The following is an 11,776-nucleotide window of genomic DNA, read 5'->3' on the forward strand; positions in this document are numbered from 1 at the left end:
AAAGAAGGACACCACTATGTCCAGAGGCCCGAAGAAAGGGCAGCAAGAGATGGTCAGAGATGATCAGAGCCTAGGATCAGAGCTCCAACAGAAGGTAGTCGGGAAGCAGAAGCACCAAGGCGGAGCTCCTGAGGGAGGAGCTGAGGAGTGGCAACAAGAGAGATCCAGAGCCCTGCAGGGGGAGTGCCAGGTGAGGGTTTTCAGTCTTGGGTGAGTCACTCCCAGTGATGGTCAGAGTTGTGAGTGAAGGAATGATGCTCCAGAGCTTGAAGCCTGAAGGAAGGGGTGAAGGTAGAGGGGCCCTTGTGTGGGGACAGTCTTCAGGATGCTCTCCAGAAAGAGGATGTTGCTAGTCTTCCTTAGGCAGGGCCTTCTTGAACATTCCCCTGAGTACAGACAAGTCCAGTGGGGCCAGTGGCTGAGAGATGCTAGCAGAACTTGAGTAACTAACCTGGAACATTCCAGAAGGGCACATTTGATTCCAAGTAAGCATCCATGTCCCAGATATGAGATGATAAGATCCTGCCCAGTGGGACAATTCCATAAGGAAACCCCAGAGGATTCAGCAGGATGATTCTAGAATGGAAAAGCAAGGAGATGAGGAAAGGTTTCTAGCGAGGGTAGGACAACCTTAAATCCAATGTTAGGGTAGAGAACAGGTAGGAGGGGAGGGCATGGACTACGTCCATGGGAGGAAGAAGGTCTAGAAGCGGGGAGATGGCAGACCCATCGGGACAGTTTCACAAGTGGGAAGCAAGTTCTGAGTATGTAGCAGAGCAGGATGGAGTAGACAAGGACCTGGGGTAGGGTCAGTAGGACAGGCTGCTGAGGCCGAGGCCATGACCAGGGATGACTCTTCTGTGCCTTGATCCTCAGGACATGGCCCTGGAGCAAGGAGCCTTGCCCTCACTGAAGGACATGGTTCTCTTCACTTTCAGGTTCAGCTGTCTGTTAGAGATGATGCACCTCTTCTTCTTGATAATTCTCCTGGGACTCCCATGGGTGCACACCTCTGTCAACAATACCAGTGGGTTGGACAACAGTACCAGTGGGTTGGACATGGCCATCAAACCTAGGCAACGTAAGTATGATCTCAACACTCCCAGTGTGTTGGATGGAAGGAAGCTCCACCTGGAGCTGACTGGGCTTAGAAGAAGGCTTGTTTGGGATTGGCCTCACCAGAACTAGGTGGCATAAGTATTTTTCTATTAACTTGAGACTCAAAGACACTTCTGAGATTGAACAGGGCTGAGGAGACTGAAGGCTGCTACAGAGAGCTGCTGACCAGGGGACCTGAGGGAGCATCTGTCCATAGCACTTCCCAGCAGGGACAGCAGGTGCTGAGTCCAGAGAAACCCTGGAGGATTGTGGTGTCCTGGGTGGCCACTGTTCTATGGAAGGATGGACTTCTTTGAAGTGCTCAGCTGTTGACATGTGACCAGCCTTTTAGAAAAAGGAAAGGTTCTTAATGAGCCGGATACTATCCTGATGCTGGTCTGGCCTTGCCTTAGACTATGACAGGATCTGAGCTCTTCAGGCATTGGGTGGCTTGTGTAGAGAAGAGTATTGGGAAGCGGCTATGAGAGGGGGGAGGGATGGGAATGTAATGGTGAAAAGACTTCTTGGGGGAAAACCCAACAGTAGTGTTTTTTCCATCTTCAGAGGCATTTCATTGCTATTTGTGTGCAGCCACAAATACCTTCACCTGCTTAGCTGAGCGTACCTGTGAGGGTAATAACAGACGCTGTGCGGTAATTGCCATACGTAAGTATCTGTATTAGGTCACAGGGTGAGTAAGCCTACCTGCACAAGTTTGGGGGACAGGCTCAGTCTGTTCTCTTTGCAGCCAGATCCACCACTCCTCTGGCAGCTCCTTGAACTGAGAGCCTGTTCACAGGTGCTGGGTTCAGCCCACTGATGGGGCAGTGTACATCTGCTCATGGAGCCAAGAGCCTGTGGTTGGTGGTAGGCTGACAGTCTACACATCCTGAACATCAGGGAATGGGACTACTGTGGCCCATCCACGCCTTTGTCCCAGGGGGTCTCTCTATTCATATGGGCAGACACCCTGGTTCAGCTTTTGTGAATCTTTGCACGCATGTTAGTTTCTGATCTTGTGCATTTACATGCTGTATTAGTTACTTTCTATTGCTCTGATAGAACAGCCTGAATAAGAAAATATCTGAAATGAGGCATTTGATTGGGCTTCTGTCTTCAGAGGTTTGGAGTCTATAAGGGTGTAGGAAAGGCATGGTGGCAGGAACAGCTGAGAGCTCACACCTGGATTTGCAAGCAGGAGACAGAATGAACTAACTGTGCAAGGTGCTAGACTTTAGAAATCCTGAAGCCTGCCCTGCCCCCATGACACACCTCCAATATGGCCACACCTTCTAGTCCTTCCCAAATGGTTCCACCAACTGGGTAACAAATATTCAAGCATATGAGCCTATGAGGGACGTTCTCATTCACACCACCACATACCCCAAATAGCCAGATTCAAGCACTGAGGTGCCCAGTTCCTTAGGGTGATGCCTGCCATCTGAGATTGAAAAACTGGGGTTGAATCAGGGCACACAACATGCAAAATAAATATTACTTAAATGAGAAGTGATCTTTTGTGGAGGAGACAGGGTAAATTACAAAGAAGCTGTAATAATCTTCAGTACGTGTACATCAAGTAACACATGATGAAAATAGTCACTGAGCTGGGGAATGGGAAGGAAATGTGACGGTATTTTTAAAACGTAGGCAACCAGGCAGCTCTGAAGTTCCCCACTTAAATGCCTCCTGCCATGGTGTCTAGACTCAACAGCACAAAGACTAAACTCATTACAGCTCTAGATGGAGGATGGAAGAACTTTGGAAAGAGCAGACAGCAATGGTCTCAATACTCCTGCCTCTGTCTGGGGGGAGGTAGCCCTGGTTAACACATCACTGATTTGTTCCAACAGGGGTTTGTTTCCAGAGGCAGCTGAGGGACTGGACTTGCCCCTCTTAGGCTTTACTTTGCCAACATCCACCACAGGCAACCTGATAATACCATTAACAAATGGAAGTCACCCTATGAGACCAAGACAGAAATGGCCAAATGCATACATTTTCCATGGTTCCCCACATGAGCTCATGCAATTAATGGAAGTGTGTGATGTTGAGCACCGACAAGGGCCTCATAAATGGAGCTATGTGGAGTTATTTCTCCATGGAAGTGCAATTGAGCTTCCATGGAGAATTATTGTGAGGGAAGGATCTGCTGGATCATTGACAGGAAGGAACCTTTCTAAGTAGCCCAGTAGGCAGGGAGGCCACCCTGGGATGAGGAAATACTGGGAGTTGGATGATTTGTGAAGAGAGGACTCATCAAAACTGAGTAGACATCCCTGACAGAGAGCTGAAGCTTAACTATGGATTGACACGGAGTTTATGTGGTGGAGGGGGCTGCTTGGGTCCTGATCACAAGGTCCTTCTGCTCTTGTGCAGCAGACAAGTCTCAGGGCTGTGGATGGTAAAGTAGTCAGGGTGAGTCCCACATCAGAAGAACTCAGTAATGGCTCAGGCTCCAGGGGAGCAAGCAGCAGCAAAGCCTGGAGCCTTCAGCCCAGCGCTTCCAGCAGGGTGTTGCCAGTGGGGCTCACTTTACACAACTCCAGTTGGTTGAAACTAGTCCTGATGATGGTCTCGCTCTCTATGGAGTCTTGCTTGCAATGGACCATCTGATATGTGCTGGAGAACATGTCATCAAGGGCCCCTGTGCTCTGTACATAGATGCCAAAGCTTGGAAAGTCCGGTGGGGGTTGGGAGGGAGTTTATCCTGGAGTTGTGAATGCGGGCACTTCTTTGTGCCCTTAATCCTCTCTGGAGTCTCAAAGAGCATAGCTTCTGGTCAGTGTTTCACTCTAGACCTTGGTAATGCTTACGGTAATATTAGAACCAGAACTGAACAGGATATTTCATTTATGTAGCTGTGTGTCCTGAGACCAAAGTGTCAAGTGGGGAGGGACAGTGACAGATGTAAAGATGGTAGCAATGCATAGAAAGGCAAGAGTAGAAGTTGGTACTGGAGCAATCAGGCCCTCTTGTGTACTTGCATGATTTCTCTCAAGCATTCTTGACAATGTCTTGTTGTGAAATAGTCATTTGGTACACTGTTTAAAAGTGTCACTCTGGGGCCCTCAGCAGTTAAGAGCACTGGCTACTCTTCCAGAGGTCCTGAGTTCCATTCCCAGCAACCACATGGTAGTTCACAACCATCTGTAATGAAATCTGGCGCCCTCTTCTGGACTGCACATGTACATGCAGACAGAACAATGTATACATAAATAAATAAATAAATCTTAAAAAAAAAAAAGTGTCACTCTGATTGGTCAAGTCACCAGCCAGAGGCAGAGAAAGCATGACATTTAGGATATGAGGTAAGAAGCCATGAGCCATGTAGCAGCAGGTAAATAATAGAAATTGTTTAAATTAAGTTATAAGAACTAGTTAGAAACAAGCCTAAGCTATCTGCTGAGCGTTCATAATTAATAAGAAGTCTCCATGTGGTTCATTTAGGAGCTGGCTGGCGGGACAGAAATATCTGCCTACAATGTCTCAATTTAAGGTTATGGAGCCAGTTGTGGTTGACTGTTGTGGTGGATTTACAATGAAGATGTGAAGGTGGTAATTTTCCTCATCTTTTCTTTCTAGGTATGGACTCTCGGCAGCTCCTAGTCTACAAGAACTGTGCAGAGGACTGCTCATTTGCGCTTATTCAGCCTCCACCAACCCCTAGAAAGCTCCCACCAACCACTTACTTCTACTACACCATGTGCTGCTCAGGCCATCTTTGCAATGAAGGAGGACCTTCCAATATAGAGAGGGACTTGTTTCTCCCTCCTGTGATTGAGGAAGGGGTAATTGCAAAAGCTGTGTGTCTGGGCGAGTTCAACCTTCTCCTGAACCTTTCCTTAATCCTCTCCAGCAGCATACTGACCTGAGAGCCCCTCCTTGGGGTAAGCCCATCTTCCCACAGCTGAAAGCATCTTTGTTCTTTGTTGCTTCCTTGTGAAGCAGAGACAGTGTTCAGGGCATCTGTTGGGCCCCTTCATAACTTCTTGTAAGAAAGAAATAAAGACATTATTTGTTGAAAATGCCCCTGGCCATTGTTTTCTTGCTGTATGGAAGCCTTTAGCCTGGGTTCTCAGACAAGCTCGGTCCTCTTCTATATCCTTGGGAGTTCCTTTGTGGGATCATAGTTTGAGTTGCTTGGCACCCTTTCAACACTGTAGGCTAAATACTCATGTCACTAGGTAGGTCCAAAGCATTGGGCAGCTTGGTATATGCGTGTTCTGAGGTCAGTCAGTATGTAGAGTGATAAGTCAGGTCCCACCTAAGCTGGGATCACTAAGTCCTTGCCGGAGCCTTTCAGTCCTCAGGTCATGGGAGAAGGGAACAGGGAAGGTACCTGGCAACAGTGGCACCTGGACTGCTGGGCCTGACAGTCACCTCTGTGTTTTCCCTGTGCTGAGGGACAAATTCCTCAGCAACTGGCTTTTCTCTCCCACACCACCTGCTTTCACTGAGGTGACAGGATGTTATCTATGGCTAACCCCTGACAGTCTCCACTAATTTTCAAATTTTTATTACATGTATATTTTATGTATATGTGTTTATGCATGTGGCCGTATTTGAGTGTGGGTTCTCTTCACGTCTAAAATACTCAGCATTTGTGCCAATGCATGCACACCAGCACAGCTACAGAGTATGGCAGAGAAAGACAGAACCAGCAAGATAGATGGAGAGATTTGCCTGAAAGAATTGCCTGTGAAGGTGGAGGTGGTGTGTGGCTTTAATTCTAGCACTTGGGAGACAGAGGCAGGTACATCTCCATGAGTTTGAGGCCAGCTTTGTCTACAGAGCAAGTTCCAGGACAGCCAGAGTTACACAGAGAAACCCTGTCTCCAAATTAAAAAAAGAAGAAAGAAAGAAAGAAAGAAAGAAAGAGAGAGAAAGAGAGAGAGAAAGAAAGAAAGAAAGAAAGAAAGAAAGAAAGAAAGAAAGAAAGAAAGAAAGAAAGAAAGAAAAGAAAGAAAGAAAAAAGAATTGGCTCTGATAGGTTTGGCTCTTTCTAAACTTGTGGGCCAGGTCTTCAGGCTTGGGTTTAGGTCTGCTCTGACAAGGCAGCTGGGAGTCCAGATTCTTCAACCCACAAGCTAGAAGCACAGACTGTCTAGGTTGCAGTGTGCAGATGTGAATCTCATTTCAACATTCCTCAGTCTTTGCTCAAAAGGCCTTTAACAGACTGGACCGAGGTACCCACAGTCAGGAAGTCTACAGATGTAAAGGTCAATCATGTTTCCATGTTACCATTGCAAGAGCATTTTGACTGAGGTGCCTCACATGCTTAGTTCTGCACCTAAGAACTATCAGTAATGATATAGTGGAGAGGCTTTGGCAGGTTTGGACCAAGGTGTCCTGCAACAGGTTAGCCACACCACGCAGACATGGCAGATGATGGTGTGGTTGAGAGGAACATTACTCACACAGCAGACATGACATCTCCATGGAGAATTTATTTTGGGGGGACTGTAGTGGTATTTGCTCCATGCATGACCTTGAGGTATAGGGCATGAAGGAGGAGGTGCTTCCTGCCATTGTATGTGACCTCTTAAAATCAGAGGGAGAAGGGTCATATGCCCCCTTTTCTCTGCTTCTGCCTAGGAGGTGGATTCACTCCTGGTCAGATGTCTACTCTGTTCTGTATTCACTAGTGTATTTCCTCAATTTACTTTAATAAATTTACCTAATATTTCTTAAACAGACTCCTGTGGATTTATTGCTTTATCTGGCACCCAACCACATGGATCTGAACCACACACATCCCTACTGGGGTTACTCCTGTGATCAAACCCTAAGGTATGTGGGTGGCTCCTGGTGAGTTTTTCCACCATGCAGAGCCTGCAGGAACTCCTGGGACCCACCTGCATGACCTCTGCTCAGGTGACCACCCACATACAGTCACTGTGAGTAGAGCCTGTAGGCCAGGCAGCTCATGTGCAGTGGTTCTTTTAACCACTGCCAGAAGCACAAGCATTCTGCAGCCCACAGAGCACTGTATCAGAGAGAAAGGTGTCTATGTTAGGCACCTTTCCAGTTCCATGTTTGTAATGGCCAGATCAGGTCACAGACCCCAGCCTGGTTAGAGACGACCAGCAGACTGTTCCTTTACTTTTAAAACTGTTCCATATAGCTGCTGCCAACTCCATCTTTTGAAACTCCTTTTGAAAGCACCATTTCATGCACAGCCACTACAGAGTGCATGTGTTGGACTCATTTCTTGAAACCCCCAGAGACCACCAAGGAGCCGGTTTCCAATGCAAGCACATAAGGGTCCTTTTATTCAGGTTCAACCTGGGCCACCACATGGAAGATGGAAGGAAGTGTGGCAGTGGCCACGAGCCCAGGTGTAGAGTGTTTTTATAGGGAAAAACCACAAGCCAGGAACTGGCAGCTTGGGATTGGGTAGAAGGGATATGGGGCAAGGTGATTTTTTGAAACTATTGGTCTAAGCTTTGGGCTGAAACCACATTTGAAACCATTGGGTTAGAGTTTTGGTGGGGAACCACAACCTGCTGAACAGGATTATCTGGACTGCTCAGCAGGGTTATCTAGATATCTTCAAGGGCCATAAACCACAGACAGGATGTCTGTAGGAGGATACTGCTCTGTGTCCATTCAAGTTGCCATGGCACATTCCCAAGTTCTTTCCTGGAACCAAGTACAGCAGGTGGTCTGAGATGGTGGACCTTTTCCTAAAATGGAGCCTGTAAAGTTAAGTTTAGGCCTTCACAGCACACACAGAATCTATCCTGCAGAGTGTCTGCAGGTGTCCCAGGCAGCACTTCTAATTGTTCCTTGGGTGTATTGCTTCATCTGTTATGATCCCACCAGCTCTGGCTGGTACTCAGGGGTACTAGGTGGGGCTTGCCTGGTGAGTGCTTAATTCACAGGAGCCCATTCAAGGAGCCTGAGTCAGCTCGGACCAGACCTGTTTTGGTGCTAAACCTGCGACACTTACTGGCCAAGATATGATACTACATCCAAAAACCATTAAACAAACCAGTCATTCATCTAAGCTGATTAATTACAGCATCTGGACTCACTAGACAATCTTTTGAGGATTTTTGGTGAGGAAATTATTTGATAATTTTACACTTTAAACTGATTAATAAATAAATTAATTAATAAAATTTTTCTTTACAAATTTTGAATATTTCTCAAAAAGTGGCAGATAATTTCACCATTCAGGAATTTAAAAACTTTTTTGTTTGTACTATGAATGAAATATTACAGGGCATATATGACCTTTCTGGGATGTATATAATGTTCACCATAATAGCAATTAGCATAGTGATTCATCTCTTATCATTGAAAAATCAGCTTAATAATAACAACAGCAAAAGTGAGACATTAATGGCACTGATAAAGCTAATACAGAATGCAAAAGAATACTTACATCTTTAAAGTTCAGGTCAGCACCCTTAGAAGAATAGATTCAATATACAAACAGCGTTGAGTCTCTTAACTATGGTAATGAGGCTTGTATAGGAGAGGCAATTTCCAAAGGTGAGAGGAAGCATCAAGGTACCAAATGTTTTAACTGTGGTACACCAGGTCATATAAGAAGAAATTGTACACAGGGTGCTCCTAAAAGCAATGCTTCTTATAGAAATAACCCAAAGAGTAGACCCCAACCTTCTGGATTATGTAGAAGATGTGGCAAAGGCTGACATTGGACCAATGAATGCAGATCAATAACAGGCATACGAGGCAACCCTTTACCATCGGGAAGTCCTCAGGGAGCCTCTTGCAGGGGCCCCCAAATCTAACATTGTCCTAACATTTCTAATCACTGTAGAAGAAATTCCATCTGAGGATAATTAAATAACCCAGTGACTAATGTAAAGAACGATACTGCACTGGGCGATGGAGCAACTTTGATAGATGAGTCAAAAATTCTAAAAATGCCATAAAATGAATATCCAATGTAAATAGCAAAGGTTTGAAAAAGGACTTTTCCATCACTTGGCAACAAACCAAGGAAATTATATTTTTTAAAAAAATAGTCCTACTTGTTCCTCCTTTAGCCCAAACTCCATTACCTGCAGGAAGTAATCCTAATGGTATAAAAAAAAAATGAAATTTGGCAAATGGATGTGTTTCATTTTGCAGAATTTGGAAGATTAAAATATATACACCATACCATTGATACCTACTCAGGATTTCAATTGGCAGCTCCTATGAGTTCTGAAAAGACTGACTCTGTGATTACACACCTGTTAGAAGTTATGGCCAACATGGGAATACCTGTACAAATTAAGACTGACAATGCTCCAGAATATGTGCCAAATAAAATGAGAGATTTTTGCTTATTACAATATAAAGCATGATACAGGTATATCTCACAATCCCACAGGCCAAGTGGTCATAGAAAGATCCAATCAAATTTATTTATTTATTTGTTTATTTTTTATTGATTTATAGCTGAGAATCGAACCCAGGGCCTTGCACTTGCTAGGGAAGCGCTCTACCACTGAGCTAAATCCCCAACCCCCAATCAAATTTTAATGGATATGCTAAATAAATAGAAACAGGTAATGATTGCTCCTGGCAGCACAGATCTGATCCCGAGAGAATATTGGGCTTCTAGAAATTTCTATTCAGAAGTTTGTCTTCTTCTTGGCACAGAATGGCCTATTGGGGAAAAAAAATGTCCTTGCCTCGACTGCTGACAGTATGAAGCTGTCCTTTCCAGAAGAGCAGGACACAAGGAAAAGTGACTACTGAACACTGAAGACAGGGTGAGATGGTCTTTCAAAATTTCTGCTTCTGAAAATGGCCTATCAGATATTCTAGGCCCATAGCCAAATTGGATGCCCCAATGATGCTGAGAAACTTCAGGTGACTGTCCAGGCTGCCACCTGTCTATGTCTATTTTTGCAAGAATTTTGGAAATTGCTTGTTTGCATTTTCCATTTTCTCAGGTATTATTATTTCCCCTCTCAGGTCTTTGATGGAGTTGAAGACTAGAGAGTTAAAGTCACAGTCTTCTTGTATCTTAGCCAGAACATATTTATACTAGAGTTAGAATCTTCAAGATAGGACAGCTATTGGAGGAATCTCGCTAATTTGCCATTTACCCATAGTCTGGACATTTCTGGACATGTCTTCTTGTTTGATGTTATTCTTGTTGATTATAGTTCCATTTTGTTTATGTTATTAACATTTGTTTTTCATGGACAATACTTTACAATCATTTTTATTGTATATAGTTTGCATTAAGTTAAGAACCTTCTTATTTAGACAAAAAGGGGAAATGTAGTGGTATTTGCTCTGCCCATGATCTTGGGCTATGGGGCCTGAAGGAGACAGTTCTTCCTGTCATTGTATGTGACCTCTTAAAAGGAGAGAGGGGAAGGTCACATGCCCCTTCTCCCTGCTCCTGCCTCCTAGGTGGATTTGCTCCTGGTCAGATCAGAGGACAACTTCAGTTGTCTACTTCATTCTGTATTAATGAATGTATTTCCTCAATTTACTTTAATAAATTTTCTTAATACTACTTAGACAGACTCCCATAGATTTATCACTTTAGGGGAGAGGAGAGGGAATGGAGAGAAGGAGAAAGGAGAGAGAGGGATAGAAGGATAGAAAAGGTAGATAGATAGATAGATAGATAGATAGATAGATAGAGGTGCACCCTACCTCTGATGAGAGGAGGAAAGGGGAGAGCAAAGTGGGAGGAGACTTCATATAAGATTATGTGAGGATGTTGGGTGGGTCCCAAGGTTGAGTACAGATTCCTAAAATTCCTCTATTTTGATTATTATAAAAAGTTGAGTTATGGATAGCAAGTCAGGGGGAATGAGGGCACTGAATTCTTGAGACTGCTTCCTTCTGACAAGGGGCAAAGTAGGGGGGAAAGTTGGGAGCTGGGGTGGGAGTGTGAGATGAAGAAGTGTTTAGTTGGCTGTCATCATGTAGTCCTTAGTGTGTGTTCCTTGAGGGAGCAGAGAGGACAAGTTGCAGGATTTGCTCAGTTGGAATCCTCAGCTGGTGGTTGGCATCTTTGGAGCTGGTCCAGGGGTTTGCATATGCCCTGTGGATTGGTTTCAGGAGGAGTGAAACTACAGAGGTGCTGGAAAATGGGTGGTGTCAAAATGGGCTCTGGAGACTGCTCGTTTCCATCGGACCAGATTTCTTGATACAGTAGCAGAACTTCTTCTGGGAACCTGCAAGATAACTGGAACAGATTTACATCTCAGTGTCATAGCAAAAGGCTACAGCTTTGGGTTAAAAGGCATGAACATTTTCTGGCTTCAGTCCAATGAAATATATCTTTCAATCTATAACCAGAGAAAATTTACTGGATGGAAGTGGTTGAGGAGTGAAGGTGAAGGAAGGCTTTCCTAAACGTCAGAGTGAAGAGAAGTGAGACAGCTTTCCTATCTTCATATAAACAAACCTTAAAGCTGTTTCTTTTTGTTAATAATCTCATTCTCCAGGAAATACTGAGAGCAGTCAATAATAAAAAGTTACATTGAAATCTGTTCTGTGAGTTTATCTGATCTGGTAACAAGGTAAATTGTGTCTAGACCTAGTAGTAGCCCTAGGAGAGGGAGACCTGTGAATTTTATATAGAGAATGAGAAGGCAGCTGAAGCAAAGCATGGTCATCAAATGGAATCTGAGATCTGGGAAGGATAAATCATATCTGAGTGCAGACCCAGCAGCTCTTGATCTAT

The 11,776-nt window shown here is 44.6% G+C and overlaps 1 protein-coding gene across 1 annotated transcript; it reads left to right on the plus strand.

Annotated features, from left to right (window-relative positions):
* The first annotated feature begins 957 nt into the window (after positions 1–957).
* On the plus strand, positions 958–4,973 carry Gml (glycosylphosphatidylinositol anchored molecule like). Its single transcript, XM_036207579.1, has 2 exons — positions 958–1,081; positions 4,684–4,973. The coding sequence occupies exons 1-2, from the start codon at positions 958–960 to the stop codon at positions 4,971–4,973; spliced, it is 414 nt and encodes a 137-aa protein (XP_036063472.1).
* The last annotated feature ends 6,803 nt before the right edge of the window (positions 4,974–11,776 follow it).

This window comes from Onychomys torridus, chromosome 16 (assembly GCF_903995425.1).
Source record: "Onychomys torridus chromosome 16, mOncTor1.1, whole genome shotgun sequence".
Taxonomy (NCBI): domain Eukaryota; kingdom Metazoa; phylum Chordata; class Mammalia; order Rodentia; family Cricetidae; genus Onychomys; species Onychomys torridus.